The sequence below is a fragment of the Heterodontus francisci genome, unplaced genomic scaffold, assembly GCF_036365525.1.
Source record: "Heterodontus francisci isolate sHetFra1 unplaced genomic scaffold, sHetFra1.hap1 HAP1_SCAFFOLD_991, whole genome shotgun sequence".
Lineage (NCBI taxonomy): Eukaryota > Metazoa > Chordata > Chondrichthyes > Heterodontiformes > Heterodontidae > Heterodontus > Heterodontus francisci.
This window is the reverse complement of record NW_027142214.1, coordinates 10,001-24,009: the sequence shown is the minus strand read 5'-3', so window position 1 is coordinate 24,009 and position 14,009 is coordinate 10,001. Positions and strand designations below refer to the sequence as shown.

At 60.2% G+C, this 14,009-nt stretch overlaps 1 protein-coding gene across 1 annotated transcript in view; it reads left to right on the top strand.

Annotated features, from left to right (window-relative positions):
* LOC137366749 (integrin alpha-M-like) overlaps positions 1–14,009 on the top strand; it is a gene marked incomplete at its 3' end in the record, with an annotated part of 213,818 nt that overhangs the window by 197,365 nt on the left and 2,444 nt on the right. The window contains exons 3-5 of the mRNA XM_068028404.1: positions 746–852; positions 7,064–7,137; positions 12,571–12,685. Of these exons, the coding sequence (XP_067884505.1) occupies positions 746–852; positions 7,064–7,137; positions 12,571–12,685 (296 nt within the window). The remainder of the gene's footprint in view (positions 1–745; positions 853–7,063; positions 7,138–12,570; positions 12,686–14,009) is intronic.

The following is a 14,009-nucleotide window of genomic DNA, read 5'->3' as shown; positions in this document are numbered from 1 at the left end:
GTCTGTATCTCTGTCTCTATCTCTCCCTCTCCCTGTCCGTCTCTGCCGCTGTCCCTGTTTTTCTCTCTCCCAGTATCTCTCCATGTCTCTCTTTCTCTTTGTCTGCATCTCTCTACCTCTCTCCCTCTCTGTCTGTCTCTGTCTCTCTTTCTCTTTCTCACTCCCTCTCTCTGTCTCTCTTTGTCTTTCTCCTACTCTATCTCTCTTTCTCTGTCTCTCTTTGTCTTTCTCTCTCTCTGTCTCTCTCTCTCTGTCTCTCACTCTGTCTCTCTTTCTCTGACTCTGTCTCTCTTTCTCTTTCTCTCACTCTGTCTCTCTTTCTCTGTCTCTCTTTCACTGTCTCTCTCACTCTGTCTCTCTCACTCTGTCTCTCTCTCTGTCTCTCTCACTCTGTCTCTCTTTGTCTTTCTCTCTCTCTGTCTCTCTCACTCTGTCTCTCTTTATCTTTCTCTTTCACTGTCTCTCTCACTCTGTCTCTCTTTATCTTTCTCTTTCACTGTCTCTCTCACTCTGTCTCTCTCACTCTGTCTCTCTCTCTCTGTCTCTCTTTCTCTGTCTCTCTTTCTCTGTCTCTCTTTCGGTCTCCCTCTCTATCTGGGACTCTCTTTGTCTCTCTCTGTCCCTCACTCTCTCTGTCACTCTCTCTTTCTCTGTCCTTCACTCACTCTCTCTCTCTCTCTCTCTCTGTTCCTCCCCTCCCCCCATATCGATGCACTAACTCTCGCTGTCTCTCTTCATCGTGCAGGATCATTGTCAGCGCACCGCTCGAGAAGAATCAGACTGGCGTGAGAACTGGACGAGTCTACAAGTGCCAGTATACCACCAGGACGTGCCAACCCCTGATTGTCCAGTGTAAGTCAGCCTCCCTCGCTGGCTGCTGGGCCATGGGGGGCTTCACAAGCCTCATGACAAAGCTCAGTGAAGCAGCCATCGTGAAGGCAGGAGCCGTTCTGCTGCTGTGCTTTTGTGCTAATAGACACCAGTGACTTCCTGGCAATCGCAAGTCACTTCCCGTCCGGTCCAGACACCCACCCGTCCGGTCCAGACACCCACCCGTCCGGTCCAGACACCCACCCGTCCGGTCCAGACACCCACCCGTCCGGTCCAGACACCCACCCGTCCGGTCCAGACACCCTCCCGTCCGGTCCAGACACCCACCCGTCCGGTCCAGACACCCACCCGTCCGGTCCAGACACCCACCCGTCCGGTCCAGACACCCACCCGTCCGGTCCAGACACCCACCCGTCCGGTCCAGACACCCTCCCGTCCGGTCCAGACACCCACCCGTCCGGTCCAGACACCCACCCGTCCGGTCCAGACACCCTCCCGTCCGGTCCAGACACCCACCCGTCCGGTCCAGACACCCACCCGTCCGGTCCAGACACCCACCCGTCCGGTACAGACACCCACCCGTCCGGTCCAGACCCCCTCCCGTCCGGTCCAGACACCCACCCGTCCGGTCCAGACACCCACCCGTCCGGTCCAGACACCCACCCGTCCGGTCCAGACACCCACCCGTCCGGTCCAGACACCCTCCCGTCCGGTCCAGACACCCACCCGTCCGGTCCAGACACCCACCCGTCCGGTCCAGACCCCCCTCCCGTCCGGTCCAGACACCCACCCGTCCGGTCCAGACACCCACCCGTCCGGTCCAGACACCCACCCGTCCGGTCCAGACACCCACCCGTCCGGTCCAGACACCCACCCGTCCGGTCCAGACACCCTCCCGTCCGGTCCAGACACCCACCCGTCCGGTCCAGACACCCACCCGTCCGGTCCAGACCCCCCTCCCGTCCGGTCCAGACACCCACCCGTCCGGTCCAGACACCCACCCGTCCGGTCCAGACACCCACCCGTCCGGTCCAGACACCCACCCGTCCGGTCCAGACACCCACCCGTCCGGTCCAGACACCCTCCCGTCCGGTCCAGACACCCACCCGTCCGGTCCAGACACCCACCCGTCCGGTCCAGACACCCACCCGTCCGGTCCAGACACCCACCCGTCCGGTCCAGACACCCTCCTGTCCAGTACAGACACCCTCCTGTCCAGTACAGACCCCCCTCCTGTCCAGTACAGACACCCACCCGTCCGGTCCAGACACCCTCCTGTCCGGACCAGACACCCACCCGTCCAGTACAGACACCCACCCGTCCGGTCCAGACACCCTCCTGTCCAGTCCAGACCCCCTCCTGTCCAGTCCAGACACCCTCCCGTCCAGTCCAGACACCCTCCTGTCCGGTCCAGACCCCACTCCTGTCCGGTCCAGACCCCCCTCCTGTCCGGTCCAGACACCCCTCCTGTCCGGTCCAGACACCCCTCCTGTCCGGTCCAGACCCCCTCCCGTCCGGTCCAGACACCCACCCGTCCGGTCCAGACACCCTCCCGTCCGGTCCAGACACCCACCCGTCCAGTCCAGACCCCCTCCCGTCCAGTCCAGACCCCCCACCCGTCCAGTCCAGACACCCACCCGTCCAGTCCAGACCCCCTCCTGTCCAGTCCAGACACCCTCCCGTCCAGTCCAGACCCCCTCCCGTCCAGTCCAGACACCCACCCGTCCAGTCCAGACACCCTCCCGTCCAGTCCAGACCCCCCTCCCGTCCAGTCCAGACCCCGCTCCCGTCCAGTCCAGACCCCGCTCCCGTCCAGTCCAGACCCCCTCCCGTCCAGTCCAGACACCCTCCCGTCCAGTCCAGACACCCACCCGTCCAGTCCAGACACCCTCCCGTCCAGTCCAGACACCCTCCCGTCCAGTCCAGACCCCCCTCCTGTCCAGTCCAGACACCCTCCTGTCCAGTCCAGACACCCACCCGTCCAGTCCAGACCCCCCACCCGTCCAGTCCAGACCCCCTCCCGTCCAGTCCAGACCCCCTCCTGTCCAGTCCAGACCCCCCTCCTGTCCAGTCCAGACCCCCCTCCTGTCCAGTCCAGACCCCCCTCCTGTCCAGTCCAGACAGCGTCTAGTCCAGTCCAGACACCCTCCTGTCCTTTCCAGACCCCCCTCCTGTCCAGTCCAGACCCCCCTCCTGTCCAGTCCAGACCCCCCTCCTGTCCAGTCCAGACAGCGTCTAGTCCAGTCCAGACACCCTCCTGTCCTTTCCAGACACCCTCCTGTCCAGTCCAGACAGCTTCCTGTCCTTTCCAGACACCCCTCCTTTCCAGTCCAGACCCCCCTCCTGTCCAGTCCAGACCCCCCTCCTGTCCAGTCCAGACCCCCCTCCTGTCCTTTCCAGACCCCCCTCCTGTCCAGTCCAGACAGCGTCTAGTCCAGTCCAGACACCCTCCTGTCCTTTCCAGACCCCCCTCCTGTCCAGTCCAGACCCCCCTCCTGTCCAGTCCAGACCCCCCTCCTGTCCAGTCCAGTCCAGACACCCTCCCGTCCAGTCCAGACCCCCCTCCTGTCCAGTCCAGACACCCTCCTGTCCAGTCCAGACAGCCACCCGTCCAGTCCAGACCCCCCACCCGTCCAGTCCAGACCCCCTCCCGTCCAGTCCAGACCCCCTCCTGTCCAGTCCAGACACCCACCCGTCCAGTCCAGAGCCCCCTCCCGTCCAGTCCAGACCCCCCTCCTGTCCAGTCCAGACACCCTCCCGTCCAGTCCAGACCCCCCTCCTGTCCAGTCCAGACACCCTCCTGTCCAGTCCAGACCCCCCTCCTGTCCAGTCCAGACCCCCCTCCTGTCCAGTCCAGACACCCTCCTGTCCAGTCCAGACACCCCTCCTGTCCAGTCCAGACCCCCCTCCTGTCCAGTCCAGACACCCTCCTGTCCAGTCCAGACACCCTCCTGTCCAGTCCAGACCCCCCTCCTGTCCAGTCCAGCCCCCCCTCCTGTCCAGTCCAGACCCCCCTCCTGTCCAGTCCAGACCCCCCTCCTGTCCAGTCCAGACACCCTCCTGTCCAGTCCAGACCCCCGTCCTGTCCAGTCCAGACCCCCGTCCTGTCCTTTCCAGACCCCCGTCCTGTCCAGTCCAGACCCCCCTCCTGTCCAGTCCAGACCCCCCTCCTGTCCAGTCCAGACCCCCTCCTGTCCAGTCCAGACCCCCCTCCTGTCCAGTCCAGACCCCCTCCTGTCCAGTCCAGACCCCCCTCCTGTCCAGTCCAGACACCCTCCTGTCCAGTCCAGACCCCTCTCCTGTCCAGTCCAGACACCCTCCTGTCCAGTCCAGACCCCCCTCCTGTCCAGTCCAGACCCCCCTCCTGTCCAGTCGAGACCCCCCTCCTGTCCAGTCCAGACCCCCCTCCTGTCCAGTCCAGACCCCCCTCCTGTCCTTTCCAGACCCCCCTCCTGTCCAGTCCAGACAGCGTCTAGTCCAGTCCAGACACCCTCCTGTCCTTTCCAGACCCCCCTCCTGTCCAGTCCAGACCCCCCTCCTGTCCAGTCCAGACCCCCTCCTGTCCAGTCCAGACCCCCCTCCTGTCCAGTCCAGACACCCTCTTGTCCAGTCCAGACCCCTCTCCTGTCCAGTCCAGACACCCTCCTGTCCAGTCCAGACCCCACACCTGTCCAGTCCAGACCCCACTCCTGTCCAGTCCAGACACCCTCCTGCCAGTCCAGACCCCCCTCCTGTCCAGTCCAGACCCCCCTCCTGTCCAGTCCAGACACCCTCCTGTCCTTTCCAGACCCCCGTCCTGTCCAGTCCAGACCCCCCTCCTGTCCAGTCGAGACCCCCCTCCTGTCCAGTCCAGACACCCTCCTGTCCAGTCCAGACCCCCCTCCTGTCCAGTCCAGACCCCCCTCCTGTCCAGTCCAGACCCCCCTCCTGTCCTTTCCAGACCCCCCTCCTGTCCTGTCCAGACAGCGTCTAGTCCAGTCCAGACACCCTCCTGTCCTTTCCAGACCCCCCTCCTGTCCAGTCCAGACCCCCCTCCTGTCCAGTCCAGACCCCCCTCCTGTCCAGTCCAGACAGCTTCCTGTCCTTTCCAGACACCCCTCCTGTCCAGTCCAGACCCCCCTCCTGTCCAGTCCAGACCCCCCTCCTGTCCAGACCCCCCTCCTGTCCTTTCCAGACCCCCCTCCTGTCCAGTCCAGACAGCGTCTAGTCCAGTCCAGACACCCTCCTGTCCTTTCCAGACCCCCCTCCTGTCCAGTCCAGACCCCCCTCCTGTCCAGTCCAGACCCCCCTCCTGTCCAGTCCAGTCCAGACACCCTCCCGTCCAGTCCAGACCCCCCTCCTGTCCAGTCCAGACACCCTCCTGTCCAGTCCAGACAGCCACCCGTCCAGTCCAGACCCCCCCACCCGTCCAGTCCAGACCCCCTCCCGTCCAGTCCAGACCCCCTCCTGTCCAGTCCAGACACCCACCCGTCCAGTCCAGACCCCCCTCCCGTCCAGTCCAGACCCCCTCCTGTCCAGTCCAGACACCCTCCCGTCCAGTCCAGACCCCCCTCCTGTCCAGTCCAGACACCCTCCTGTCCAGTCCAGACCCCCCTCCTGTCCAGTCCAGACCCCCCTCCTGTCCAGTCCAGACACCCTCCTGTCCAGTCCAGACACCCCTCCTGTCCAGTCCAGACCCCCCTCCTGTCCAGTCCAGACACCCTCCTGTCCAGTCCAGACACCCTCCTGTCCAGTCCAGACCCCCCTCCTGTCCAGTCCAGCCCCCCCTCCTGTCCAGTCCAGACCCCCCTCCTGTCCAGTCCAGACCCCCCTCCTGTCCAGTCCAGACACCCTCCTGTCCAGTCCAGACCCCCGTCCTGTCCAGTCCAGACCCCCGTCCTGTCCTTTCCAGACCCCCGTCCTGTCCAGTCCAGACCCCCCTCCTGTCCAGTCCAGACCCCCCTCCTGTCCAGTCCAGACCCCCTCCTGTCCAGTCCAGACCCCCCTCCTGTCCAGTCCAGACCCCCTCCTGTCCAGTCCAGACCCCCCTCCTGTCCAGTCCAGACACCCTCCTGTCCAGTCCAGACCCCTCTCCTGTCCAGTCCAGACACCCTCCTGTCCAGTCCAGAGCCCCCTCCTGTCCAGTCCAGACCCCCCTCCTGTCCAGTCCAGACCCCCCTCCTGTCCTTTCCAGTCCCCCCTCCTGTCCAGTCCAGACAGCGTCTAGTCCAGTCCAGACACCCTCCTGTCCTTTCCAGACCCCCCTCCTGTCCAGTCCAGACCCCCCTCCTGTCCAGTCCAGACCCCCCTCCTGTCCAGTCCAGACCCCCCTCCTGTCCAGTCCAGACACCCTCCTGTCCAGTCCAGACCCCCCTCCTGTCCAGTCCAGACCCCCCTCCTGTCCAGTCCAGACCCCTGTCCTGTCCTTTCCAGACACCCCTCCTGTCCAGTCCAGACCCCCCTCCTGTCCAGTCCAGACCCCCCTCCTGTCCTTTCCAGACCCCCCTCCTGTCCAGTCCAGACAGCGTCTAGTCCAGTCCAGACACCCTCCTGTCCTTTCCAGACCCCCCTCCTGTCCAGTCCAGACCCCCCTCCTGTCCAGTCCAGACCCCCTCCTGTCCAGTCCAGACTCCCTCCTGTCCAGTCCAGACCCCCCTCCTGTCCAGTCCAGACCCCCCTCCTGTCCAGTCCAGACACCCTCCTGTCCTTTCCAGACCCCCCTCCTGTCCAGTGCAGACCACCCTCCTGTGTAGTCCAGACCCCCCTCCTATCCTGTCCAGACACCCTCCTGTCCAGTCCAGACCCCCCTCCTGTCCAGTCCAGACCCCCCTCCTGTCTAGTCCAGACCCCCCTCCTGTCCAGTCCAGACCCCCCTCCTGTCCAGTCCAGACCCCCCTCCTGTCTAGTCCAGACCCCCCTCCTGTCCAGTCCAGACCCCCCTCCTGTCCAGTCCAGACCCCCCTCCTGTCTAGTCCAGACCCCCCTCCTGTCCAGTCCAGACCCCCCTCCTGTCCAGTCCAGACCCCCCTCCTGTCCAGTCCAGACCTCCCTCCTGTCCAGTCCAGACCTCCCTCCTGTCCAGTCCAGACCCCCCTCCTGTCCAGTCCAGACACCCTCCTGTCCAGTCCAGACCCCCCTCCTGTCCAGTCCAGACCCCCCCTCCTGTCTCCAATGCCTCCACTCCCGCTCCGCCTTGTACACAATATTTGTCAAGGTTCTCCGCCCTCATCCTGCCTTCCATCTTTCTCCCTAGCTCCTGCCGAAGCCGGCTCCATCTCCCTGGGACTCTCCCTGGCGTCAAGGCAAGTGGGAAGGCCGCAAATCCTGGTGAGTGTCCGGATCGAACAGCCCGAGCAACGGGGGTAACCCCCTTGGCAAGTGCACAACCCGAGGGCCTTCCTTTTGAGTTCGAGTGCGAGGGCGTGTGAGTGTTGGCGAGTGTGAGTGTGTGCGAGTGAGTGTTTTGTCTTGAGGGTCTCAGTAGCGCCTCCTGTGTGAGATTTGCCACTCAGTAGTAGGCCGGGGTTGGAGCCTGGGACTTTCCTGCTGAACTGTACCCAGTTCTGCCAATGTGGGCGAACCCAGACCGGAACGGCGCCCAGTGTCACAAGTGTGGTTTCCCACTATATAATCTGAGGCTTAACAACAAGATATTGCATTTATGTGGGGCCTTTAGCAGATTAAAACATCGCAGGACGTTTCATAGGAGCGATATAAAACAAAATTAGACCCCCAGCCACACAAGGGGAGATTAGGGACTGGCGACCAAAACCTCTGTCAAAGAGGCCGATATTGAGGAGCGTCCGAAAGGAGGGGAGAGGGAGAGAGAGGCAGAGAGGTTGAGGGAGGGAATTCCAGGGTTTAGGGCCCCAGGCAGCTGAAAGCACAGCTCCCAATGGCGAAGTGATGGGAATTGGGGGATGGGCAAGAGGCCGGAATTGGGGAACAGAGATCTCGGAGGGCAGTAGGGGGCTGGAGGAGATTACACAGATAGGGAGGGTTGTGGGGGCTGGAGGAGGTTACAGAGATAGGGAGGGTTGTGGGGGCTGGAGGAGGTTACAGAGATAGGGAGGGTTGTAGGGGGCTGGAGGAGGTTACAGAGATAGGGAGGGTTGTCGGGGCTGGAGGAGGTTTCAGAGATAGGGAGGGTTGTAGGGACTGGAGGAGGTTACAGAGATAGGGAGGGTTGTAGGGACTGGAGGAGGTTACAGAGATAGGGAGGGTCGTAGGGGGCTGGAGGAGGTTACAGAGATAGAGAGGGTTGTAGGGACTGGAGGAGGTTACAGAGATAGGGAGGGTTGTGGGGGCTGGAGGAGGTTACAGAGATAGGGAGGGTTGTAGGGGGCTGGAGGAGGTTACAGAGATAGGGAGGGTTGTAGGGGGCTGGAGGAGGTTACAGAGATAGGGAGGGTCGTAGGGGGCTGGAGGAGGTTACAGAGATAGAGAGGGTTGTAGGGACTGGAGGAGGTTACAGAGATAGGGAGGGTTGTGGGGGCTGGAGGAGGTTACAGAGATAGGGAGGGTTGTAGGGGGCTGGAGGAGGTTACAGAGATAGGGAGGGTTGTCGGGGCTGGAGGAGGTTTCAGAGATAGGGAGGGTTGTAGGGACTGGAGGAGGTTACAGAGATAGGGAGGGTTGTAGGGACTGGAGGAGGTTACAGAGATAGGGAGGGTTGTAGGGGGCTGGAGGAGGTTACAGAGATAGGGAGGGTCGTAGGGGGCTGGAGGAGGTTACAGAGATAGAGAGGGTTGTAGGGACTGGAGGAGGTTACAGAGATAGGGAGGTTTGTAGGGGGCTGGAGGGGGTTACAGAGATAGGGAGGGTTGTAGGGGCTGGAGGAGGTTACAGAGATAGGGAGGTTTGTAGGGGGCTGGAGGGGGTTACAGAGATAGGGAGGGATGTAGAGGCTGGAGGACGTTCCAGAGATAAGGAGGTTTGTAGAGGCTGGAGGAGGTTACAGAGATAGGGAGGGTTGTAGGGACTGGAGGAGGTTACAGAGATAGGGAGGGTTGTGGGGGGCTGGAGGAGGTTACAGAGATAGGGAGGGTTGTCGGGGCTGGAGGAGGTTTCAGAGATAGGGAGGGTTGTAGGGACTGGAGGAGGTTACAGAGATAGGGAGGGTTGTAGGGACTGGAGGAGGTTACAGAGATAGGGAGGGTTGTAGGGGGCTGGAGGAGGTTACAGAGATAGGGAGGGTCGTAGGGGGCTGGAGGAGGTTACAGAGATAGGGAGGGTTGTAGGGACTGGAGGAGGTTATAGAGATAGGGAGGGTTGTAGGGGCTGGAGGAGATTACAGAGATAGGGAGGGTTGTAGGGGCTGGAGGAGGTTACAGAGATAGGGAGGGTTGTAGGGGGCTGGAGGGGGTTACAGAGATAGGGAGTGTTGTCGAGGCTGGAGGGGGTTACAGAGATAGGGAGGGTTGTAGAGGCTGGAGGAGGTTACAGAGATAGGGAGGGTTATAGGGGCTGGAGGAGGTTACAGAGATAGGGAGGGTTGTAGGGACTGGAGGAGGTTACAGAGATAGGGAGGGTTGTAGAGGCTGGAGGAGGTTACAGAGATAGGGAGGGTTGTAGGAGCTGGAGGAGGTTACAGAGATAGGGAGGGTTGTAGGGGCTGGAGGAGGTTTCAGATATAGGGACGGTTGTCGGGGGCTGGAGGGGGTTACAGAGATAGGGAGTGTTGTCGAGGCTGGAGGGGGTTACAGAGATAGGGAGGGATGTAGAGGCTGGAGGGGGTTACAGAGATAGGGAGGGATGTAGAGGCTGGAGGAGGTTCCAGAGATAAGGAGGTTTGTAGAGGCTGGAGGAGGTTACAGAGATAGGGAGGGTTGTAGAGGCTGGAGGAGGTTACAGAGATAGGGAGGGTTGTAGGGGCTGGAGGAGGTTCCAGATATAGGGACGGTTGTCGGGGGCTGGAGGGGGTTACAGAGATAGGATGTGTTGTCGAGGCTGGAGGGGGTTACAGAGATAGGGAGGGATGTAGAGGCTGGAGGAGGTTCCAGAGATAGGGAGGTTTGTAGAGGCTGGAGGAGGTTACAGAGATAGGGAGGGTTGTCGGGGGCTGGAGGAGGTTACAGAGATAGGGAGGGTTGTCGGGGCTGGAGGAGGTTTCAGAGATAGGGAGGGTTGTAGGGACTGGAGGAGGTTACAGAGATAGGGAGGGTTGTAGGGACTGGAGGAGGTTACAGAGATAGGGAGGGTTGTAGGGGGCTGGAGGAGGTTACAGAGATAGGGAGGGTCGTAGGGGGCTGGAGGAGGTTACAGAGATAGGGAGGGTTGTAGGGACTGGAGGAGGTTATAGAGATAGGGAGTGTTGTCGAGGCTGGAGGGGGTTACAGAGATAGGGAGGGTTGTAGGGGCTGGAGGAGGTTACAGAGATAGGGAGGGTTGTAGGGGCTGGAGGAGGTTACAGAGATAGGGAGGGTTGTAGGGAGCTGGAGGGGGTTACAGAGATAGGGAGTGTTGTCGAGGCTGGAGGGGGTTACAGAGATAGGGAGGGTTGTAGAGGCTGGAGGAGGTTACAGAGATAGGGAGGGTTGTAGGGGCTGGAGGAGGTTACAGAGATAGGGAGGGTTGTAGGGACTGGAGGAGGTTACAGAGATAGGGAGGGTTGTAGAGGCTGGAGGAGGTTACAGAGATAGGGAGGGTTGTAGGAGCTGGAGGAGGTTACAGAGATAGGGAGGGTTGTAGGGGCTGGAGGAGGTTCCAGATATAGGGACGGTTGTCGGGGGCTGGAGGGGGTTACAGAGATAGGGAGTGTTGTCGAGGCTGGAGGGGGTTACAGAGATAGGGAGGGATGTAGAGGCTGGAGGAGGTTCCAGAGATAGGGAGGTTTGTAGAGGCTGGAGGAGGTTACAGAGATAGGGAGGTTTGTAGAGGCTGGAGGAGGTTACAGAGATAGGGAGGGTTGTAGGAGCTGGAGGAGGTTACAGAGATAGGGCGGGTTGTCGGGACTGGAGGAGGTTACAGAGATAGGGAGGGTTGTAGTGGCTGGAGGAGGTTACAGAGATAGGGAGGGTTGTAGGGGGCTGGAGGGAGTTACGGAGATAGGGAGGGTTGTAGAGGCTGGAGGAGGTTCCAGAGATAGGGAGGGTTGAAGGGGGCTGGAGGGAGTTACAGAGATAGGGAGGGTTGTAGAGGCTGGAGGAGGTTACAGAGATAGGGAGGGTTGTAGAGGCTGGAGGAGGTTCCAGAGATAGGGAGGGGGAAGTGAGGGGCCATGGAGGGATTTGAAAGCGAGGAGGAGAATTTTAAAATCGAGGTGTTACCGGACCGGGAGCCGGTGGAGGTCAGCGAGCACAGTGGGTGACTGGTGAACGGGACTCGGTGAGAGTTAGGACACGGGGTGGGGGAGGGGTAGAGGGAGTTTAGGGACGAGCTGAAGTTTACGGAGGGTGGAATGTGGGGGAGAGCAGCCGGGTGAGCATCGGAATGGTCAAGTCTGGAGGGGGACGAAGGCATGGGTGAGGGTTTCAGCAGCTGAGGCGGGGGGGAGTCGGGGCGATGTTACGGAGGTGTGGCACTCCCTCAGTACTGACCCTCCGACAGTGCGGCACTCCCTCAGTACTGACCCTCCGACAGTGCGGCACTCCCTCAGTACTGACCCTCTGAGAGTGCGGCACTCCCTCAGTACTGACCCTCCGACAGTGCGGCACTCCCTCAGTACTGACCCTCTGAGAGTGTGTAACTCCCTCAGTACTGACCCTCCGACAGTGCGGCACTCCCTCAGTACTGACCCTCTGAGAGTGCGGCACTCCCTCAGTACTGACCCTCCGACAGTGCGGCACTCCCTCAGTACTGACCCTCTGAGAGTGTGTAACTCCCTCAGTACTGACCCTCCGACAGTGCGGCACTCCCTCAGTACTGACCCTCTGACAGTGCGGCGCTCCCTCAGTACTGACCCTCCGACAGTGCGGCACTCCCTCAGTACTGACCCTCTGAGAGTGCGGAACTCCCTCAGTACTGACCCTCCGACAGTGCGGCACTCCCTCAGTACTGACCCTCTGAGAGTGCGGCACTCCCTCAGTACTGACCCTCCGACAGTGCGGAACTCCCTCAGTACTGACCCTCCGACAGTGCGGAACTCCCTCAGTACTGACCCTCCGACAGTGCGGAACTCCCTCAGTACTGACCCTCTGACAGTGCGGCGCTCCCTCAGTACTGACCCTCCGACAGTGCGGCACTCTCTCAGTACTGACCCTCCGACAGTGCGGAACTCCCTCAGTACTGACCCTCCGACAGTGCGGCACTCTCTCAGTACTGACCCTCCGACAGTGCGGAACTCCCTCAGTACTGACCCTCCGACAGTGCGGAACTCCCTCAGTACTGAGCCTCCGACAGTGCAGCACTCCCTCAGTCCTGACCCTCCGACAGAGCGGCGCTCCCTCAGTACTGACCCTCTGAGAGTGCGGCGCTCTCTCAGTACTGACCCTCCGACAGTGCGGCGCTCTCTCAGTACTGACCCTCTGAGAGTGCGGCGCTCCCTCAGTACTGACCCTCCGACAGTGCGGCGCTCTCTCAGTACTGACCCTCCGACAGTGCGGCACTCCCTCAGTACTGACCCTCCGACAGTGCGGCACTCCCTCAGTACTGACCCTCTGAGAGTGCGGAACTCCCTCAGTAAGTGCAATTTCAGTTTGCTGGACTGGTTTATGGGGCTCGGGTGTGTGTGAGACTGTGGCTCAGTCTGAGTGACCATTGCCTTCTTCCTGAAGATATTCCGGGAATGTCTGAACTGTTTTTGTCTTGCTTCTCTCGTAGGCTTGTGGACCAACACTTACCCAGCAATGTGGGAACAACATGTACCAGAATGGAATATGTTACCTCTTCAATGATCGGCTAAAACACGTGGCCAGGTTCCCTCCCAAAACACAAGGTCACTTCTCCTGCTTATTCTTGTTAAGAGCTATTTCACCGTGCTTGGAAAGTCGGGAACTTCGAGTCGCGGGAGAAATCCCTCACACGGAGGGTTGCGAATGCACCATCTCCTGTTCTGTCCCAGCAGAGGGGAGTTCTGTGCTGGTTTCTGTGTTACAGGCGATGTTAACTGTCCCAGTGGAGGGGAGTTCCGTGCTGGTTTCTGTGTTACAGGCGATGTTAACTGTCCCAGCGGAGGGAGTTCTGTGCTGGTTTCTGTGTTACAGTCGATGTTAATTGTTCCAGCGGAGGGGAGTTTCGTGCTGGTTTCTGTGTTACAGGCAATGTTAACTGTCCCAGCGGAGGGGAGTTCTGTGCTGGTTTCTGTGTTACAGGCGATGTTGACTGTCCCAGTGGAGTGGGGTTCCGTGCTGGTTTCTGTGTTACAGGCGATGTTAACTGTCCCAGCGGAGGGGAGTTCTGTGCTGGTTTCTGTGTTACAGGCGATGTTGACTGTCCCAGTGGCGGGGAGTTCCGTGCTGGTTTCTGTGTTCCAGGCGATGTTAACTGTCCCAGCAGAGGGGAGCTCTGTGCTGGTTTCTTTGTTATGGGTGCTGTTGGCTGTCCCAGCAGAGGGAGTAATGTGCTGGTTTCTGTGTTATAGGCGATGTTGACTGTCCCAGCAGAGTGGGGTTCTGTGCTGGTTTCAGTGCTTCAGGTGATGTTGACGGTCCCAGCAGAGTGGAGTACTGTGCTGGATTCTGTGTTATAGGCAATGTTGACTGTCCCAGCAGAGTGGGGTTTCTGTGCTGGTTTCTGTGTTATAGGCGATGTTGACTGTCCCAGCAAAGGGGGTTTCAGTGATGGTTTTTGTGTTAAAGGCGATGTTGGCTCTCCCAGCAGAAGGGGTACTGTGCTGGTTTCTGTGTTATAGGTGATGTTGGCTCTCCCAGCAGAGTTGGGTTTCTGAGCTGGTTTCTGTGTTATAGGTGATGTTGGCTGTCCCAGCAGAGTTGGGTTTCCGTGGTGGTTTCTGTGTTATAGGTGATGTTGGCTCTCCCAGCAGCATTGGGTTTCTGTGCTGGTTTCTGTGTTATAGGTGATGCTGGCTGTCCCAGCAGAGCTGGGTTTCTCTGCTGGTTTCTGTGTTATAGGTGATGCTGGCTGTCCCAGCAGAGTTGGGTTTCTGTGCTGGTTTCTGTGTTATAGGTGATGTTGGCTGTCCCAGCAGAGTTGGGTTTCTGTGCTGGTTTCTGTGTTACAGGTGATGTTGGCTGTCCCAGCAGAGTTGGGTTTCTGTGGTGGTTTCTGTGTTATAGGTGATGTTGGCTGTCCCAGCAGAG